This window comes from Leptonotus elevatus, chromosome 1 (assembly GCF_054856555.1).
Source record: "Leptonotus elevatus isolate MCC_2025b chromosome 1, RoL_Lele_1.0, whole genome shotgun sequence".
NCBI lineage: Eukaryota > Metazoa > Chordata > Actinopteri > Syngnathiformes > Syngnathidae > Leptonotus > Leptonotus elevatus.
Window position 1 is genome coordinate 17,325,976 of NC_141239.1, and position 22,393 is coordinate 17,348,368.

Sequence of the window (22,393 nt, forward strand, 5' to 3'; positions counted from 1 at the left end):
CTGTAACACGGGGATGTCCGATGCTATTCATTAGCGCTTTGCTTTGTGTGTTAGCATTAAACTAGTGGAAGAGTGGAAATAACAGATGAATTGTTCATTTATTAGCTCATATTTATCTTATGAGTCAAACCCGAATATTTTCAGTCTACAGCAATAATAAATTGTTCCAATACTCTTGAATCGTAGCGTACTTCAGTTTGCTATTAATTTACGACCACAATTTGCTATTAATAGAGCAGGCGAAGAGCACACAGCTGTCCTTCCATCCAATTTATCCCTTACTGATCTTTCAGTGGATCTCATTCATCCTGTGGCCATTTCATTATGTTGTACCAAACATCTACAGTATTTGTTATGCCAACAACTGGATAATGCTTTCCCAGGAGGCACTGAAATCTCATTTTGTATTTGACCCAAATGCAACCTATGTAATTTGAGGAGAATCTAGTGTTTCAAAAGACTGTTTGGATCAGAAACTTTATAACTTGTACAATAATATCATGCCAGCATCTGTAATGGCATCTCTTAACTCTTTATCGACCACTTTATCGAACTGTCTGCTCCACTTGCCAACAACGGTATCCATTCATGCAATACATTTGATGTTCTGTCATGAACCTCCTTAATATTTGTTCCAAATGAAATAAAAAAACATAGGATTTACTGGAAGATCACTTGATTCAACTTGATTCAAGAGAAACCAATTAAACACAACTTAGCTATTAAAGTGAAAACCAAATTAACTTCTTTTTTTTTTCTTTTTTTTTACCAGTGTAGTTTCAACCCTGCTGTTGAGCTCATATGTGGGGTTGTCCCTTTAAGAGCTGCTGGCACTTGCCTGCTCGTCTGTCATCAGTGTCAACTAGACCCAGCTGTGGTGCTCTTGAATGAATGAGCATGTCCCTTTAAGAGCCCACTGCCCCCCTTGTTTGTTCTCTCCTGCCCCACTGCCGTTGGTGTATGGGGAGAGATTTGTCTAGAAAATATTCACACAAATAAATGTGTGATTTTCACATGTCAATTGTGTATGTGCATTTTCCATGACTTTTGCTTGCGAGTTGTCGAAAGTGCGTTTGTGGATCGTTGCGCACACGCATTTATTTTTTAGACAAACATCACACTGTTAAACACAAGTGTCCACACAAAAGCCAGTTTCAATGTATCCTCACAAGTTTCTTACCGTTCAGGCCATTCGTCCACGCGATGGCGCGGTTTGGGAGCTTGAAACCGATCACTTTTGAAACCGGGCTCCAGAGTGGAAAGATTTCAAAACACGCCCCGTACGCGTCCGTCTGGACACCACATGCAGGATACTCCTCCAGCGATGGCATAACGGTCGTAGCTCGATGACGACGCATTGTCGCAGATTGATTACGTTTGCGGCAATTCTCGCGTGACTGCGCGCGAATCGTCAGTCTGTCAACAACAATGGCGGATAGCCGCGTGGTAGTCGTTTTGCGCAGCCTCCTTAGCTTGCTTATGCTTTTGCAGCAAAATATTTTGCTTCTTTATTCCCACGTTCAACAAGCGGCGTTGTACTTGAATCACCCGCCATTGTCACTTCTCCTGTGTTCGTCTTTTTCATGTTGTTTTGATACATGCAAAGCCAGGTTTGTTCTGTAGATTGCAATAAAGTTAGGAAAAAAAGCGTCTTCGCTGATTCTTCTTCTACGCTTTTCGCTAACTCCCTGTGGCTGCGCTTCAGCGCCCCTCCAGATTTGGCATATACATTACAGCCATTAAACGTCCTCAGCGTCTGACGCGACAGCGCCAAATGTTCAATTCAGCCAACGGTGACGAAATGGGCGAAGTAGTGAAATGCTCGCCGGAAACATCCCAAACGCGCCCGAAGTCCATTGACTACAATGCAATCGCGCCACTGGAAACGCCTCCCCCACTGTTGGTCTGAACGTAGCGTTTGAGACTGTGATCGCATTTGCAGTCAACAGCAAGTGGGTAAAATGGCCGCCATCTGAGATGGACGAATACGAGGGATTTAAAAAAATATATACTATAAAGGGGAATTAACGCCAACATTTTCTTTACAATAGTATTTTTTATGTATCCTCACTAGTCTAAACGCATTATTCTGATTAATACTTCATTTGTGGAATCTGAATTAAGCAGAAAAATCTACCCGTTTTTCTCCATCTCAGAAGGCGTCTTTTGCTCCTTTTACGGCTCAGGTAACGACCAATCACGGCTCACCTGTTTTCTGAAGCTGAGCTGTCATCATTTGTGATGTGTCTGGAAAAGACACAGCTAACTGTAACATAGCTGCCTTGCATTAGCCTGAAAGTTTGATATTTCACCAAAAATACTAAAAAAGAATGCGACGCAGAAGTTGCCTTTTAGGCAGCACATCAACTATTTGGCTCTAGTTAGCAACATACCTACGTGGTGGCCATGTTAGTAGTGGCAACGTTCCCATCAGTGGCAATGCATGTAAAAAGAAAATTAATCCTAACTTGCACGTTTCCCAGTCGATTTTCATAAGCTTGACTTTTTAGCCATCGTCAAAGCATGCGTTAAGAATATTTAAAAAAGAAAAAGAAAAAAAGAGCTCAAAAATACCAATTTCCGTTTGAACATGGCCCGAAATGCTTTTTTTCACACATCACAGATATTTTTTAATACTAGCAATTTTCCTTTGGAGTCGTGTCTGTCAACATACAAGCAACTTTGTTACTACAACCTTTTAGCCATCTAGAGAGAGAGTGTGTGTGTGTGTGTGTGTGTGTGTGTGTGTGTGTGTGTGTGTGTGTGTGTGTGTGTGTGTGTGTGTGTGTGTGTGTGTGTGTGTGTGTGTGTGTGTGTGTGTGTGTGTGTGTGTGTGTGTGTGTGTGTGTGTGTGTGGAGGGGGGGGGGTATAAATGACATGACTCAGCAGAAATTACATTATCAAGCCAATTACTCTGACCCATCACTAGTCCTAAGGTACAGTAAGTTTTCTCTTCTATTTTCCATTTCAATGTTTTCAGCCGTAATGGAGTGTTGTCGTTCCAACCACTGCAACAGCATTACTCATATGATCACAAAAACACACATTATCAAAATTGTTTCTCTTGATCATTTAGCAAAACAGATAAAACAGTCATCTTATTCTTTGGCGAAAACCGTCACGGTTGGCTGTAACTGTGGACCCAAGTTTGGGGAGGCAGAGCGAGAAGGTTGAGGTGGAGTCCAAAAAACAAAAGGGTTTTATTAATTAAACAAAAACAGGAAACAACAAGGTCAAACTCAAATGGCAAGATATGGATGAAACGACAAAACGTGGCAACCCAGAAGAAACAAAATGGACAAATGAGACATGTTTGAGGTCTCAAATAAGTCTCATTTACTTCTCCTAGACAACAATGAGATTGGTGTGAGACCAAACTGAGACTAAAGTGTGTTGCTCCTGTGTCTCATCTACTTCTCTTAATCACTTAATCTCAAATGAGTCTCCTTTGGGGTTTTAGATGATATCTCAATAAGGTCTCACATATTTCTCAGTGTTTCTCAGTTCGCCACTTGTGTCTTGTCCGGGTCGTCTCGTCAATTTGCTTGTACTATTAGTTCTATAGTTATACTATACAATGCTAACTTATATCTTATTTACCTTATATATCTCTATATATAAATCATAATTATCTTGTAAATCTTATATCTTATACTGTATATTACTTACATAATAAACGGTGCAAAAAATATTTTAAAGAAAGTAAAAAATAAAGTTAAAAAAACACTTTTTTCTGGGAAACAACAAAATGTGGATGGCTCTGCGGAATCAGAACTACACTACTCGCAATTGCATATCATGAAAATACAGTTTAACCTATTTCAGAAAATGGTAATCAATTATTAGCCGTGTGATATTGTTTCACTTTCAACTTCTTCTGGAGGAGTGTTGTTGTTTTTTGTAATTGCATGCTCCTGGTTTGTTTGTTTTACACTACTACAAATACTATTGCTATTTGACAGTGTTAGTTTTATGTTAATTTTGCTTCAGGTCCCATCAATAGTTTCTGCTCAAACAATCAGACTTTGTATTTATTGTACTTAAATGTGCAAAGTATGTGCATGTTACGTGCCGGTGAGAAGTTCTTGAAAGGTAAAAAGCAGTCACCAATTTTTTATTGTGATTCAAGAGTAAGTATATAATTTCCCTTTCGTCTTACATTTGATATTTTATAGCCTCATATACATTTTGGTCTTGTCTATTTGGCACATACATTGGTGTTTGTGGTTGTCATGTTTTGGGTTCTATTTTCCTTGTGTGTCTCCCTTGGTCTTGTTTAAGTGCCATCCTGCCCTTCCTCGTGTGAACCAATCAGTGCCCTCAACCACTTGTGTCTTGCCCCAGGTGTGTCTTGTTGTGTCGTTAGTGTCTGTGTATTTAGTCTGCTGTCTCCCCTCTGTCTGGGTCGGTTCATTGTCTTTCCTCGTGTCTTGCTGCCCGGTTTTGCCTTGGCTGTTTTGTCCCTTGTGATGATGCCCGTTTTTGCCTTGGATTTTCCCACCATGTCATTCTGCCCGTTTTGCCTTGTTGTTTTCCCCATGTTTTGGTTTCCCTGGTAATTTGGAAGCTCTTTGTTTTATAGAAATTTAAATCTTTTTTTTGCTCCATCAACTGCATCCTTGCCTGGCTATTTTTCGTCCCTGCGACTGGGTCCTCCACCAAACCACACCCTTCTTGACAGTGGTTATCCAGAATTTTCCTCAGTAGTTATTCTTTTAATGCCATAATATTTAACTAGGTGCTGCCGAAACAATCTTTACCCATCTGACCAGAGTTTTGCTTCAATTTAATAAAACAAATAGCAAATGAATTAATAATATCTAAGTTGGATCGCAGTTTCACAGTTATGCCACCAGGTGGCGCGCCATGTTTTTAACTAGACAGACACAGACACACACTGCGTAGAAGAAGAATCTCGACTTTCCTTGCTTTTGAATCTGTGGCTGTGAGCGGGAATCCAAAAGTGGCAGTGTTTCGGGTTGGTAAAATGTGCATTAAAATAAAACAAACACAATGTGTATCACTCTATAATTTTCACTCCTGTAACTTAGTGGTCTTTAGAGGTTGTTTGACTGAAGAAATTATTCTGAATCATCCTAAACGTTGAAGCTAAGTTGCTAATAATGTATTAGTGTTAGAGTAGACAATATTAAGTATTGTACTCTTTGCGTGTTCAATTAACTGAATGGTGAGATCCTGGTGAAGAAGTCCCTTTGCAAAGGTAAATAATTATCAGAAGCTTCTGATGACAAAAGGCTGACTACACTGAAGCCGTGTTCTATCAGGTTCTGTGTCCGGCTCTCCGTCACATCCTTATTTATTAAAAAGTGGGCGAATACGAAATGTCTCCACCCATCAGCCCACAGTACATTTGGTTACAACTCAGTGAATACAAGATAATCTGTTCCCATGGATATAAATCAGATTAGAGAAAAACAATAATAATAAGCCTGTGACTCCCTTCTTCCGACCGGCAGAGACCGGCCCTCCCATTAAAGATAGCAAATGTACAAACCCGTTGCCCTTTCTCTCATGAAAGTAACACAGATAAGAATACAATTCTATTCATTGAGCCATACTGCTATAACTAAATCCAAAACGGCTAAAATATAAATTGAAACTAAATAAAAACAATGTTAATAACTCATCATTAGCAATGAAAGCAAGGTGTGCTGTGTTGCTAACATATGCTAGTAAGCTAACCAACTGCACTGAAACGGGACATGAGTGCTTAAGTACATGAATAAAGCTTATTAAAGTTACTTTTAACATGCTATCGTAACAGTTGAAGACAGAACATTTAATAACAATGGTATAATATGTTACATGTTAGGTTTAGTTTTTAAAGTAAATGAGTAAATAAGTGTAATGGTGTAGAAATGTATTCACGAAGTTGATCTGTAACTTCTTTTTCTTCTCACTGTAACTCCTTTCATCAGGAAACTAAGCAGAGAGGTGTCATCTGTCATGCAGCAGGTTTTTCAGTTGATGAGGCAAGTAAGAAGCTTTATATTAATTATTGAGCTAATGATGAACATTGCATTAGTGTCACACTATAATATAACAAATATATAGATGTTGTACTTTGTTGCTTTTAATATATTTTCTGTTCATGTACAGGTTGTTGGTACTGTTTTGACGAGCCAAACGGTTTACGGGTGGTGCCAGCGTCTTCGAAACCGGATGGCTAATTTACTACTTATTCAAACTTAGAAGGCATGGTGTACCTTGTCCTGAGCTTGATGTCAACTTCAACTCCATGAAAAGAAAACAGTCAGGTGAACAAACACCCACAAAGTATTAGAAGAATCCAAAGAGAGCTGAGGTAAACTAACTTCCACCACATCCAAGTGTTTAAATGGGGAGGAAGAAGATGCACACGTCTTTCCCATGAAGACAAAATATAGCAAAGAGGAACATTTTAAGGTAATGTTGGTATATTTTCAAAGTTCATAATATGACATAACATATTAATATAATGTCAATTGTGCTCAGGTTTCGGGCTATGAATGTTTTTTTTGTTTTTTTTTTTATGTTCTGGTCACAAAATCTAATATGAGGAGGAGGAAAGCAGAACAGGTAGATGATTCGGAACACTACCTAATTTTGATGATGCTGTATTGCTGTCTTTTACAGTATGTTTGAAACTTACATGCTGTGTTGTTGATATTGTTTAGGTGCACATCTCCCATTTCCAACACCACAAACACAGCTACAGCTCAACAACCAAGCAACCAGACACATAGTTAATTTAACTTGTGAGTAATAATAACTACAAACTATGACAATCAAAGAACGCAGTAATCAAAATGCACCTCGACTAAAAATGTTTATTACGGTCTTCTGCTTGTTTCAGGCAATGACAGTTAAACCTTTTAGCGGCGCTTGGGGTCGAAGACGCGGAAAGGGAAATTACCGTAGTTGGTAAGTTTTCCTCATGTCACTGTTATTTAAAGATCCAATCATCATAAATATTCCAACATTGTTTTTGTTTTCTGATCAGCAGTGTTCAATTTGAAAGGTAAACAAAAAGGTTGCAAACATGCTGGGGAGCACCTGAAACACACACCACCGAGAAGAGGAAGATAACAACAGTAAGGCAGAAAAAAAATAATTCTTCATGACATCACTGAGGAATGTACACACTACACTATGATTCACTTGGACTATATGTTCAATAAAAATACAAACAATTGTAATGTTGCACTTTTACATGCCTGTATTTTTTAAAAGACACATTTTGGATTTCTCTGGATTCTCACATTTGTCTCACATAGTTTCACTTATTTCTCCTTATGCTCATTTTCTACTTGAAATTAGATCTCAAAATTATCTCCATTAAGTCTCAGGTATGACTCCCTCTTTAATTACTATGTCTCCCTTATTTCTCCTAGTGAATTTTAGGAGAAACAAATGAGAAACGTTTGAGACAAAAGAGAGATTAAAATGAGACTGTAGTGAGATTCTCAAATATGTCTCACGAGACATAGACGAGCACGCTTTGAGCAATAAAATTTTCCTCTGGGAATGACAATGGACCGACACAGACTGGACAAACACCACAGACTAAATACACCAACACTAATGAGACACCTGGTGAACACAATAGGTTGAGGGCACTGATTGGCCACACACTGGGAAGGGAAGAAACATACAGGTGGACGTGATCAGACATAACGAGACAAGGGGAGAAATCAGGAACACATAACAACAATCACTAACCACAGACAAAAACAACAAACATACCCATAATAAACAAAACCCAACCCCTACAAAACCAAAACATAACAAAAACTTGAACATCAACATTGATTTTTAACCCTGTTACAAATTGTTATTTAGTGTCTAACAGGGTTGTGCCAAACTTGGCGAAACATATCTCATAAAAAGTGCTATAAATTTACTGAGTTGGAAGAATCAAATTGATGATCAAATGATGATCAAAACAAATGAGGGATTATTTAAAATAAAAAATATATAATACTGTAAACGACAAGTGTATCAAGCCATCACGCAATCAACTAATGTAATAAGAATTTAGAAAGAAAAAGCATTGGAGCTGTCATTAACTGTTGTCAATAGGTCAATAATACATAAAACAGTAACTAATCAATTTTAGAGCATATCCTAAAAAAGACGTAATTTGTGTGTGATTCATCGCAATTAATTACCGATAATTGTACAATTAATTTGGTTTAAAAAAATATATATTGCTTTACGTAATATACCATTGATTCCTGAGAGTTGGAAGAAAACACACCCTACATAAGAAAGTGTAATTTGCATAAAAAAATCAATAGATTCATCAAAATTAACATACTTAAAAAGTTAAATTGAAGGAATTGTGTATTTGAATGTAATTTTTACCATTCATTTTGAACTTTTCTGGTGTTTAAGTTTATTCTTTGTACAATTTATGTAGTTAATTTAGAGAAGGATCGATCTACACCCTATATGTGTAATGTATTTAAGAAAATATTTTTGTCTTGTACTTTTTTTTCTTTTTGAAATGTGGGTTTTCAGAATAGTGTGAAATCACAACACAAGTTTATAAACTGTATTTTATGGTTGTATTTTATGGTTTTATTTTATGACATAGAGTAACTAAAAACTATTCTAATGTATTTCAGACTTTGGATTCTTTTTAGACCTCTTTGACTTAAAAGTGTACACTTTTTAATTATATTTCTAAACCAAAAATTGATTGATTGATTGATTTTTAAAGTGTGCATCTCTGCAATGACAATAAAAGTATCTATCTATCTGCACAAAAGACGATTCGATACGTTTAGCAATACATGGGGTGCAAAACAATTATATAATTCATATTATATTATATATGTAGATCTTTCTTTAAAATGATCTGTCATTGTTTTTTTGGGCGAAATTGTCTAAAGTACTAGTGGTATTGGTATTTCAGATCGGTATCTATAGAGTTGAGTACTTTTACTGGTATCAGTCAAAAAAAAAAGTGGTATCGAACATCCAAACATATATACAGTATAAGACTTTAAAAGCGTGAGTCATTCAGGTAATATTATGCTCAGTGAACTACTTATGTGAACACCAAACTTTTTATGCATTTCATTTTTGTGGTCTCCAACAATCCGCTGTCCAATTGTTCAGAGAGCCCTGTAATCCGGCCTTAGATGGGAGTCGTGCAGCACAACCTAATAGGATCGTAGTATTAACAATAGCACCAGCTGTTGCAGGGCCCTCTGTCGGCCACCGGGAAGAGTGTAAGGGCGGGGGCGAAGCCGTCAAACTGCGAGAGAGAGGTGATTGACGGAGTGATCGAGAGGTTGTCTGTGTGATGTTGTCAGTCTCATGTGGAATATCCCGGGAAGCGGTTCGGTTTGGCCCCGGCAGAATTGCTGCTTACTTTGCGGAGTGTTTCTTTCTTTCTTTCTTTCTTTTTTTTTACTGCCCCATCCTCAATTAACCAAATCTCCTCCAATTTTTCTTTTCTCACGTTTGTTTGATTCCACTCCCTTCTCCATAGGTCTGTTTTTAATCTGCCTTGACCAACTGCGGTGCATGTAGGTCTTAGTAGATTGCACAGGTGGCTGTCGACTGTGCACTGCAGGCTTCTATATGGATGAATAATCGACAGTTGGGGGGGGGGGTCTACTTTGGTGGGTATTTTCTTCTCTGTGGGTGGGTGGGGGGGGTTATACAAAGTTGCAGTCAGGACCAAGCTGTTTTAGGAGGAAGGGGTGAGGATGGCGGTGGCGCTGGAGGAAGTGTGGGGGCGGGTGAAGAATGTCTGCAAGCAGAATGGTCTACTCATCCTGTCAGTGCTGGCTGTAGTAATTGGCTGCCTGCTTGGCTTCTTCCTGAGAGGGAAGCAGCTCTCCGAACAGGTCAGTCGGTTCAAATGCTCCGTTTATTGTAACCCCTAACACATCCGTGCCCCCATTTCTCACCGATCTTCTGGACACCATAGGATTTTAGATCATCATCTCTAGAAAGGCCATTTCACAGTCGCACAGATTTACTGTGCATATATGAGTTTCCCTAGCCCGTTTCATGCAGGAATGAATGAAGAAGGAATTGTGTTCTTGCTTATTGACATTTAAATAAAACAAAAATGTGATTGAGTTTATGTGCATCAAAAAGAAACATTTCTTGCAAGGTTATATTTCTCCATTCTTTCCCGACTCAAGATGAAGCCAAATTGATGGCACAAGCCTCCTTTGCATGTTCCCATCTGCCTCTCAGATTGCCTCGAGCTGCTTCCGGGCACATCTATGGATCGGGATTCCCGGTGGGGAGATTAGTAGTCAATCACTCACAGTGACATCAGTTCAACAACAGACCCATGTTCACTTATATAATTCACATAAGTCAGAATGGGCGCTGGATTGGAACACCAGTCGTATTGCACTTCTGCGAGACTAGACTCTTGCTTATTAGAATTGTAAGAATGTGATTGGAATATGCTGTATGCCAACATACGCCATCTGGTTTTACCTCTGTAAACCTCACTTCAATTCATTACATTTTACAATGTCACTTTTACATCAGCCTAGTAATAATAATAATACATTTGATTTATAATGTAATGCCCTTTACATCACAAGATCTCAAAGGTTTACAAGTAGAAAAGAAAACTGCGTGCATTTTTATTTATTTTTATAAATAAACTAATTAATGAAATAAATGAAAAAAAATAGTGATTAGGGATGGGACAAAATATTTATACCAGGGTACATCAGGTCATTTGCATTATGTGATATGTTGACATACGCAGCTCAAATACTGATATGGCAAGTTCGACATTTTAATTTACTGTGGATCTCAGAGCTAATTTCCATGTACTCGTCATTAGTATAGCTCATGTGTGCTATGTAAACACGTGCTGAAATATTATTGAACATTAACCATATAACACAAACAACCTAATGCCAGGGATCATAGAAGTGTTTCTTGTAGTACAGCCTTGCACAAGTGGCACTTTAGATGATGAAACTTACCCAGAATTGTCCAACTATGTTGGCCATGTCACTGACGCACAATGACACACTCCTATAACCCCCCTAGATAATCAACACAATCCAATTTTACAGCAGAATGCTTTGTTAAAATGCCTTGACCCTAATAGGTCACGATACTCCACAGTACGGTCAAGGTTGTTTTGGGCAACAGCCATGCAAGCTTCGTACCCTCATAGCCTATTTTGGATAATACATATGGGGGTGTATTTCACATAGCAGGGGTCCATTTCACAAAGAATGTTCAACAAACACCGAGACTAACCCTGAACAGCAAGTTGACATGCCCTGAGATAAGAAACTCTGCGTTTTCGGTTTTAGGACAGCTGATTTGAGGTAGTTATATCAACGCAGAGTTGTTTCACCTGGCGTTGCCTCTACACTAAAAAGCCCACATCAACGGAGCCCCGATTCGTCGAGTCACCATGGCATGCGCTCACATCACAGCATATATTGTGTGTTCATCTTAAGTCTAGTGCGCTTCTCCCCCGCAGGATTGCACCTAAATGAAATGAATTATTGAGTTACCATTCAACAGGTTTCCCCTGTATTCATATTGTGATTGCAAAGAAATCAATTTAAATGTATGCATTGACCCGAGCAGCAACGTTCTCCCACGCCGCCTTCCTAGACTGGGAGCCCACTTTTTTTCTAAAGACATGTTCAAATTCGCCATATGATCACATTAAGATTTTTAGTTGAGAGGGGTAAAAAAAAAAAAAATGCTCAGTACAACTTGGCTGATTAATTTCAACAATAGGTTTTCAATAGTGATCATTTAAGGGAAGAAAAACAATAGGACGTTCACTTGAGTTGACTTTACCACTACATAATAACATTAAATAGTGCAAGATCAATTTATCGCGTATCATCAGTCAACATCATCAATCAACAGGTGGTGGCTTCACGCACTAAACTATCAACAGTGTCGGTCAGAATTTTACTAAAAATGAGACTATTAGTATGATTGCTTGAAAGACATGCACTATATATAACAAAGCTTAAGTAAGGGCTATACACACCCATCTGAAAAGGGTACTTGCTAATGCTAGCTGAGAAGCAGCCGTAAATCCTCTATCAGCAAATTCACTACATGCCCTCCTGTAACAAAAGACAGATACGGAAGAGGATTAGGGCCAGTGGAGAGAGAAAAAATAAAGTTTCAATTTCTCACTCTAAAGTGAGAATTCAGACTTTAAAGTCGGAATCCTGGCTTTATTCTCAGAATTCTCACTTTAATCACATAATTCTTATTTTAAAGTGAGAATAATAGTAGCACTAATAAAGTCAGAATTCTCACTTTAAATTCAGAATTCTGAGATTAAAGTGAGAATTCTCACTATGAAGTCAGAATTCCCCCACACACACACACACAAAAAAAGAGCAATGATGATGACATTACCGAATGAACAATACTGAGCTCTTTTTAGAAAAAAAAAAAAGAAAAGGAAATCGACCAACCCTAGTTTTGGCGCCAGAGATGGGTTCTTGACTGCGTTTGTTTTTTCCCCCCTGAAAAGTTGTATAGTACTGAATAGTACATTCCTAATGTCCAATTGATGTCACAAGACATGGGGTGGGTCTTATATCAACTTTGGCAATGAAAGAGGCGTTCCAGAGGCAATCTTACAGATTGCTCAAAAACTGATGTCATTGAAAATGAATGTGATTTCATTTTCTTGATTAAAAAAAAAAATAACATGAGGTGAGATTGTTAATACAAAATCAACCATCTTGATATTATGCGCTCTATTTTTGTAGACTGGCGCCTATGCGCTTGGCGTAAAAAAGGGCGCAATTTCATTTTTGCGCCGTACAAGTCTAGCATGTTTGGGATCGTTGCGCCTCTCTGGCCATTCCAACCTACGTACTGCAGCTGCTTCGCCCCCGACGCACCTGTCAATATGGTCGCAAAGACGGGTGCATCTCCATTTTCATGCCAGGGAAAGTCTAGTTCAATATGTTGCTGAATTTGGTCAAATTTGGTATGCCTCGCTGTCACGCCCCCGGCGCATCTTACAATTTGATGACAACAATATAGGCTAGATTTTAGACCCGCTAAAACCAGGTCTATCTATTGGCACGGGTGGTGTAATGTGATGTTGGTGGATTTGATCGAGGCACAGGCAAACATTTGGTACTCCTTATTTGAACGTATTAGTGTAATTATCGTCCTAAATATATTTTTAATGGCACCTCCCTGACCGCGCGGCACAATTATGAGTGGGTGGGGGTCGGAAGGTTCGCAGCTTGGCGGGTGTGACTGCAAGGTTATTTAATGATATTGTTTTTTACCATTAGGTTGTCTTTTTTCGTTTTGGTCTTTTCTTTTAGTGAGAAAATGCCTTTGTATAATTCCTTAGATGTTTCAAAGCAGACATTTTTACACCCGAGTGAATGCACGTCATGCTTTTTGTGTCGTAGTAAAGTACACATGTTCCTCCCACAAACATTTAAACACATACAGTACACATGCACACGTAAACAAACTTTGGCCCTTAAAGCTCCCTCATTGCAAAAGCTTTTACTGCTTGCCCCATTGTTGCACAGTTGGGACTTTTATTGAAATCCCTGCATTTCTTTTTACTAAATACGTTTCGATTTTCATTCCAGCAGCTGTTTTCTTGTCCTTCCAATACTATTAAAGCATTATAGTAATTGATCATTTAAGCAATTATTTTGAGTGGTGACAAAAGAAAACATTGTAGCCCTTTTTTCAGTTTGCATTGCTTTCATATGACGAGATGACTCTTTCATGGTTGTCCACATCATATTTTAAAATTCAAATCACTGCAAATGTATACCCCGTCTCTTTCTATGGCCCTAATAAGGACAATCAGTATTAACTCATTCAATCCCAGCCATTTTCACTGAAGCAAACCCCCCGTTGCTCCCGGCTGGATTTTGACAGATTTTGCAAGGCCCACAGAATATTGTGTTGTATTGCTATAAAAACATGGAACCTATCAAAAGAAAGATTAGAGTCTCTTCTTTCATCAGGAAAAAAGTATATTTCTATCTGTTTCCGTTTTGCAGCATTATATTATAGCTAAGTTTCATCATTATTCACAAATCTGTTTAAAACACTGGGGGAAAGGCCTTTTTACAACATGGCCTTGGTTGATCTCTTATACTTTTCTGCCACCTGCTGGCCGTTTTCTAATAACTACCATTGATTTCAGCTTTCTCTTCAGTTCAGAGGATGCATCAAAGCATTCTGTATGCACTAGCATAAAAAAAAAACCAATAAAACGCATTAATACGTTTTTGGGACCATGGTAATATTTAAAATAGAACGTATTTATACATTTTTGGGAGCAAATGAAAAAAAAAGGATGCTTGGATGAGCCACATAAAATAAACTTAAGATTAATAAATAAAAAAAACTATTGGGTTATTTTCCTAACCCACTCACTTGGTAGCTGTAAATTTTGAGCAGATTGGGTTAATTGGATTTGGGTGGGCTGAAAAGCTGAAGCTGGTGGCCACTTTAAAGTTGAAGTAAATTTAATGCACCATTCTTAGAAAACAGTGGCAGCTGGAATGCTCGTTGGGTAACATCGCTGACCTTGAACACGGGAGTTGGGGTACCAATGTTGGCATCCAGTTGGATCCCTGGTTCCCAAGCTTGAATAATAATGAAATAAAATTAATTATTATTTAATAACACAGCTGTACTAATAACCCGGTAATCCTTTTCTTGGTAGCGTTGGATAGTTTTTACCATTTGTCGTATCAAAATCTCGCCCCAACATGCCGGTTTAAATCCTCCACCCAATGCATTGGGTATAAAATAACAGTGCTGTGTACATTATAAAAATAATTACATGTTTAAGTTAATGTCTGTTTATGTTGCAGGAGGTGAAGTACTTTCAGTTTCCCGGGGAACTGCTAATGAGGATGTTAAAAATGCTCATCTTGCCACTTGTCGTTTCCAGGTAAGAACAGATAAATGCTTGTCAAGTAGAAAACATTTACTGGATTGTATTATTTTTGGAATAATAACATACTGCAGTTTTCAGTGAGTGTATTTCCTAATTTTCATTGCCACTATTAATCCTTCACTGCGCACACTGTGTTCAATTCTATCTTATAATTTGTTTCTGCTTTCCATTTTGCCGACTCTGACTAGCGTAGCATAGTGAATTTTTTAAGAATACAGTATAAGGGTTCTCAAAGATCTCAGTTTTCTATGGACTCTGACCTTTACGCTTTAGTTTGCATTTCATGGAGCACAACAAGGTCCTCTTTTGGCATTGGATAAAAGTAAACACGAATGCAACCATCATCTTTGTGTTCACTTGAATTGAAATACAATTTTCCGTTATAACTCCGTGATGGGGGGGTGGGGGGTTAGGGGTTATGTTTACATACTGTACATAGACTCACAAATTCTCCACAATGACTATTTTCGTCCCAAAGCGCTTCGTTGCCTGCATGAGGTCAGTGATGTCCAGTACAAAAAAAAAAAAAAAACCTCCAAAAACAAATCAGGCAAACACACCGGTAACATGCAGGGTGCTTTGCGCAATAAGCTACTTACAATACATGCACCAGCAAAGTCTGGATGAGAAGTTAATCTATCCTCCCTCCTGCGGTCTGTCTCTTGATGTCAGTGCTTCCTTTTATGTTGAAAAGGAGGAGTATGTTTAGTTTCATGTGTGTCCTGCTTTTTCGCTTCGCACGTATAGAGCAGGAAATACTGTATGTATGGTTGATGTGAAATGTGAAGCACGTCAAGGCATCACTACAACTAATCTGAAATAATAGGCAAGGAGCCAAGGGAGGCAACATGAGCCCACAGCCAATCTTTGCTTATATCTACAGAGATACATGTTCAGCCGTACACATAATGTGGTCATTCTGTAGCTGCAGAACGTATCTAGTTGCCGATGCACAGATCAGCTGGTTGACACGGCTTATCGAGGGGTGAAATATCTGCCCCAGCCCTATTGCCTGTCTGTCCCCATTTTTTTTCCCTCCTCCCAACCATCTGCGCGCCAGCCAAAGAGGAAACCAGATTATCCCATGGACGTGTAATGCAGAATCAATGGTCTCTCCCTTTACTGCATTTGTGTTCGTCTACACCACACAATCGACGCAATCCATTAATGTACATCATCAATACATGACATGTACTAGTAATGGCAATTTTGCTTATACTTTCAAAGATGTGGTTGCAAGCTGATGAGTCATCTGCCACTTGAAGGTTACAGTGAGACTCATACTTTGTCAGCCAAAGATTGTCATTAATGGAATGATGAGCATGTAGGCCTGCTATCAGAAATTAATCCGAATGAAAACATTTTAAGTAGTTGCTTTCAAGCAATTAAAATATTATAACTAATTAATCTCACAATTTTCTGTAATTAATCGTGATTAATTGCATTTTCTTCAGCTATTTTTACTGCTGTTTCCAAAGCTTGTACTAGATATTTACTTGAGTAAAATCTTGGAATTAATGTCAACTCATCAAATAAAAAGTACATTTCAATACAAAGATTGCTGTAATAAAAAATGTTTTATCCTTAGATAAAATGTAACAATCAAAATGCATGCAGGGAATCATTTTCCTAATGGCACACTGCAATTATGGACATACTAGAGAAAACAATATAGTGCGACATTTCTAGACATTTTTTATGTTTTAAAAGGAACCCCGATTGGTCATGACAAGTTTGCTCTATATTATTTATTTAGTTGTTACTAACATAACTATCAGGTTCATTTTTCAAAAATAATTTTTAGTTTAATACATTTTGTATAAACTTTATTTGGACCTTCAAAATAGAGAAAGCATTGTTGAAGGACAAGTTGTTGTATGGCTTGCCCCCAAAAGGTCACAATAGTGTTCTTTTACTAATTGTATGGCCTATACACTATTTGCAAAAGCATCAAAAACATTTTTTAGAAGACACTCAGGAGAAAAGAGTAAAACTCATTAAAAGGAACCCCGACTCTCATGACAAGTTTGCTCTATATTATTTTTTGGGTTGTTACTAACATAACTATGAGATTCATTTTTCAAAAATCATTTTCAGTTTAATACATTTTGTAGAAACTTAAATTTGGTCGTACGCCGCCATTGTTATTTACGTCACAACGCATTCAGTGCGTAGTGACGTAGAATGGCGGCTGGCTCTCTGCCGAGCAATGTGAAACGCCTATAAAGAAAGCAAGTTAAGGCTCGTAGCGTTCCTAAAGAAACAACATGCGATCGGGAGAGTCACCCTCCCCCACGCCGTGCTCTTGTCATTCACCAGGCGCGTTCAAGAGTTTGAGGAATGCTTGCTACGTCACTACGCATTGAATGCGTTGCGACGTAAATAACAATGGCGGCGTACGACCAAATTTAAGTTTCTACAAAATGTATTAAACTGAAAATGATTTTTGAAAAATGAATCTCATAGTTATGTTAGTAACAACCCAAAAAATAATATAGAGCAAACTTGTCATTAGAGTCGGGGTTCCTTTTAATGAGTGTCTTCTTAAAAAAAAATGTCGATGCTTTTGCAAATAGTGTATAGGCCATACAATTAGTAAAAGAACACTAATGTGACCTTTTGGGGGCAAGCCATACAACAACTTGTCCTTCAACAATGCTTCAATGCCTTCTCTATTTTGAAGAAAGGATTACTGTAATGCTCTTGCTCAGCAAAGGCACACAATGGACAGTAAGCCCCATATGCTTCAAACTCTTGCGGCAGGACTACAGCTTTTGTGCTCTCTACTCTGTTTTGACTCCAGATTAAACTTTTGAAGTGATGTGTGTGTGCATTTGTGCAAGTAACATATCCTACACTACTACTACTACTACTACCACTACGAAGATAATGTAACCTTTACTAGATTAGGGATTGACAATTGGTGGCCCATGGTCCACATGTGGCCCGCGACCACACTCTGAGTGGCCTCTCGTCCAAATTAGTGCGTCAATTTTGAGTTAATTTAAAGTTCCTTTAACGCCATTAATTTTTTTAACGTGTGATTAATGACTGCCAATTGGAAAGCCTGTACTGGGGGAATAGAACAGCAGACACGTCCATGTCAAAATTTAGCAGTAATATAATAATAATGCATATATTTGGACTTGGGTCAAGTTGTATTTTACAATTTTAAAAATGTTTAAAATTTCACAATTTTTTTTTCAAGTTAAAGATTAGATAGCTCTTAATATGAAAAAAAATGCACTGAGTTGTCACCAACGTCTTACAAATGCAATTATGCCATCTAGTGGCAGAAAAATTACCTTCACAAAAATCCATATCACACTCGTATTTTCCAGTACAGTAGATCTTTTTAATTTTAACTCAATTTTATGAATTATTACGGTATCAATGACTAAAATATGCAGCCATATTTCTTAATTTAACATTTTTATTTCACTTTTATGTTAACAAGAGTATGAAAACTTCGGGGTAAGACAATTTTATTGTATATTTTATTGTACGGGGTGGCACGGTGGCTGACTGGTTATCACGTCCGCCTCCCAGTGCAGAGGACGTGAGATCAAGTCCGGGCTTCGGCCTTCCTAGGTGGGGTTTGCATGTTCTCCCCGTGCTTGCGTGGGTTTTCTCCGGGTGTTCCGGTTTCCTCCCACATTCCAAAGACATGCATGGCAGGTAAATTGAACACTCCAAATTGTCCATAGGTGTGGTTGTGAGTGTGGATGGTTGTTTGTCTCTGTGTGCCCTGCGATTGGCTGGCAACCAGTTCAGGGTGTACCCCGCCTACTGCCCGAAGCCAGCTGGGATAGGCTCCAGCGACCCTTGTGAGGACAAGCGGTTAAGAAAATTGATGGATTTTATTGTACATTTAGAACAGATATAAAAAAAAAAGATTAATCCTAAGTTAACTATTGAAGTCATGTAATTAATTACGATTAAAAAAAATTAATCGCCTGACACCCCTAATTTAAATATAGAAATACATGAATTAAAAAATGTATATGATTTTTTTTCTTATTTTTTTGTGGGCCAAATTACAAACATGTTTTCTCTAATAGGACCCCACGTACTCGTGGTTCAGCACCCGCAGATTCACCTGTTTTTTAAATGTATTAATTAATTTGTTTATTTGGTTGTTTGTTTTTAATATGGTTTCTCATGGGGAAACAAATGACAGGCTAATTATGGATGTTTATCAGCAAAGAATTTTGGGCGGTTTACAAATGTATTTTAAATTCCCCCCCCCCCCCAATTCTCCCAATGCATTTCAATGGGCATCAATTCTGCGTGCATTTTGTGTATTCGCGGGCCAGCCTTGTTTGTGGGCCAGCACGTATTTATATAAGATGTCAACCCCCTTTTTTTTAAACAATAATATGCTGTATGTGCTCCCACTGATATAAACACGGCATTCCAATTAATATTGCACTTGTGGAATATGAGCAAAGCGGCAAAAAACACCCTCTTTAAGCCATCTCAGAGGGCGGCCATTTTGCCACTTGCTGTCGACTGAAAATTACATCACAGTTGCTCAGGGCTCAGGTAATGTCCATTCACGGCTCACCTGTTGTTGTTTTTGTTTGGCCAGGTGACACTAACAAGCTGAGACCTGATTGGTCGTTGCCTGAGCCCTGAGCAACTGCGATGTCATTTTCAGTCGACAGCAAGTGGCAAAATGGCCGCACCCTTCTGTTTATGAAGTGTGTGGCACCCCAAAATTGTGGGCCTGTTCCATCATTTAAGTCCCTATGCTAGATGATACAAACTATAATGATAATAGTGATCTACAGGTTTATTATTTAATCATTTGGTTGGGTTTATAATTGGAATATCATTGCATGCATTAACTATAATTGTTTAAAAAAAATGGACAGACTAAATTTGTACAACTTTTACATTATTGTAAATATACTGTACCTATCATTTATAGTTGGGCAATTTGTTCACACTCGATTTGGTGAGGAAATGCACAGAATCAGGCAACACAGTGGCCGACACGTTAGCAACTTAGCACATCTGCCTCACAGTTTGGAGGTCTGTGGTTCAGGGCTGGCCTCCTCCTTGGTTATTCCCTGCTCAGCGTTGTTTTAATTTATTGGCCGGATCAGTTGTTTTGAACTTTTATCTCTCATCAAGCAATCCAAAAAATTGTATCTGAGGATTGTTTTCATCCTTTGTTTTAGCTTCCCAGCATAGTGCAGGACAATACAATCAAACATCTGGACAGCAACAACACAATGCAATTGAAACCGTTTGTGTGCACGTTTTTGCAAATCTATCAATCAAGCTCAGCTTGAATTTTACCTTGTGATTGGATTTTGCAACTGCGGTTTAATCGGTGACCAGCGCAGGACAAACTCTTACATGAGCTCTTTCATGCGTACATTGATGCAATATATTCGTACTCATACACAGTAATATGTTTCATTGCTATTCTAATCATGCCAATTTTTACCTGAGGCAAAATAGAGTTATCTCAGTGGGATTTTCATGTTTATAAAATGTTTAAATACATGAATTTATTACGTCTAAAATAATTCAGATTATTGTGGTTGAGCCCATCCCTGACTAATTGAGTGGGCTTCTAATGGCATACTAATATAATTAGCGTGTGTGTCGAACAAGCCTCAATCAGGTAATCAGTGCTAATTGTATTCAAACAACACTTTATTATTTACAACATTTTATTTATTCATTGCTATGATTTGATAACTCTAGTTTGAAACTTTATTTGAAACGCTACCCATCATTTGAACTCCTAATTCGAAAACCTAATCATAGTTTATAACCCCATTTTGAAACTGTAACCAAAAAAACAAACTCTAATTTGAAACCATATTTTGATATCCTAACCCTAGTTTGAAATTCTTATTAGTAAACCCTTCCGCTGGTTTGAAACCCTAGTATGAAGCCCTTATTTGAAAGCCTACCCCTACTTTGAAACCCTGTTTTGAAATCATAACCCTAGTTTGAAACCCTAACTCAAAGCATAGTTTGAAAGCCTGCTTTTAAACCTTGACCCACTTTGAAACCCTAATTTGAATCTCCATGTTGATGTTGATATGCTATCCCATTCCCTAGTTTGAAACCCTTATTGGAAAACTACTCCTAGTTTGAAACCCTTATTTAAAACCCCAATCCTAGTTTGAAATCCTACTTTGAAGCCATATCCCTAGTTTGAAACCGCATTTTAAAACACCAACCCTTGTATGAAGCACTAATTTGAAACCCTTATTCTACTTAGAAACTCTAGCCCTAGTTTTAAACCCTACCTTTAAACCCTTACCATAGATTGAAACCCAATTTTTAAACCCTAAACCCAGTTTGAAACCTTAACTGTAGTTTGAAGTCTTAATTTTAAACCCTATCCCTAGTTTGAAACCCTGACCATAATTTGAAACCTTAATTAATTTTAAATCCTAATTTGAAATCCTAACCCTACTTTGCAACCTTAACCCTAGATTGAAACCCTAGCCAAGGCTTTTTGTTTTGTTTGGTTGCATTTGATTTTTTTAAGCCCTGGTATAAAGTATGAATTGAAAGTATATAAAAGTAATAATGTAGGAGGCTTTGAACAAAAATACATGTTAGTCTAATCCAAATCAGAATTGTATCAAAAGGTTATTTTTATTTTATTTTAGTACTGGTGCATGTTCTTTGCAATGACTGGAAACCCTAGGAACACAACAAGCACCATTATTGTGTTGAGTGTGGGATGAGGATGAAAGCCTCTTGAAAGCACACAGAAATGTCCACTAAATATTTTTCCTCTTCCTTTTCTTCTCTCCACCCTGCGCCTTGGTTCAGTTTAATGTCCGGTCTGGCTGCTCTGGATGCCAAATGCTCCAGTCGACTGGGCATCATGACCATCTCCTACTACCTCTGGACCACCTTTGTTGCTGTGGTGGTGGGCATCATCATGGTGTACATCATCCACCCCGGAGGAGCTGCTCAGAAGGAGGACTCGGATGAGAGCAAGAAGCCGATGACCAGCTCGGCCGACGCTCTGCTTGATCTCATTCGGTGAGGCAGATTGTCAAAGGCGTTCCGTGTTCAGCGTCAGTTAATTATTACAGGGATGTGATTTTTCCTCTCGACAGCATTCCATTTTAGTGTTTCCGTAACTGAAATGAAACTGATCTTGCGATTGGCTGAAGTCTCCGTGTTGACCAATAAACGCGCTTGTTATAAAGGCATAGGCGTATGCCATTGTTTGTTGACCAATAAACGCGCTTGTTATAAAGGCATAGGCGTATGCCATTGTTCATTTCTCAGACGTTTTTGCCGGGTGTTTAAAGAAAGATGTCCGTGATCGAACGCAAAGATGCTCCGCGAGTTAAGGAAATTGACAAGATCGTAAAAAACAAGTTTCGATGGGACTGGTTAGAGAAGGATATATCTACAAATGTTGGAAAGAAGACTGTGACGAATTTGTTCAGTGACTTTATTCG

At 38.2% G+C, this 22,393-nt stretch overlaps 1 protein-coding gene and 1 long non-coding RNA gene across 2 annotated transcripts in view; both read left to right on the forward strand.

The window, feature by feature from the left end:
- The first annotated feature begins 4,915 nt into the window (after positions 1-4,915).
- Positions 4,916-6,270, forward strand: LOC147181110 (uncharacterized). Its single transcript, XR_015094344.1, has 3 exons — positions 4,916-4,979; positions 5,941-5,994; positions 6,122-6,270. It is a non-coding gene; the product is annotated as an uncharacterized LOC147181110 (long non-coding RNA).
- A 3,423-nt stretch (positions 6,271-9,693) lies between these two features.
- slc1a7a (solute carrier family 1 member 7a) overlaps positions 9,694-22,393 on the forward strand; it is a 29,448-nt gene continuing 16,748 nt past the window's right edge. The window contains exons 1-3 of the mRNA XM_086078747.1: positions 9,694-9,864; positions 14,854-14,933; positions 21,750-21,965. Of these exons, the coding sequence (XP_085934873.1) occupies positions 9,724-9,864; positions 14,854-14,933; positions 21,750-21,965 (437 nt within the window). The 5' untranslated portion in view covers positions 9,694-9,723. The remainder of the gene's footprint in view (positions 9,865-14,853; positions 14,934-21,749; positions 21,966-22,393) is intronic.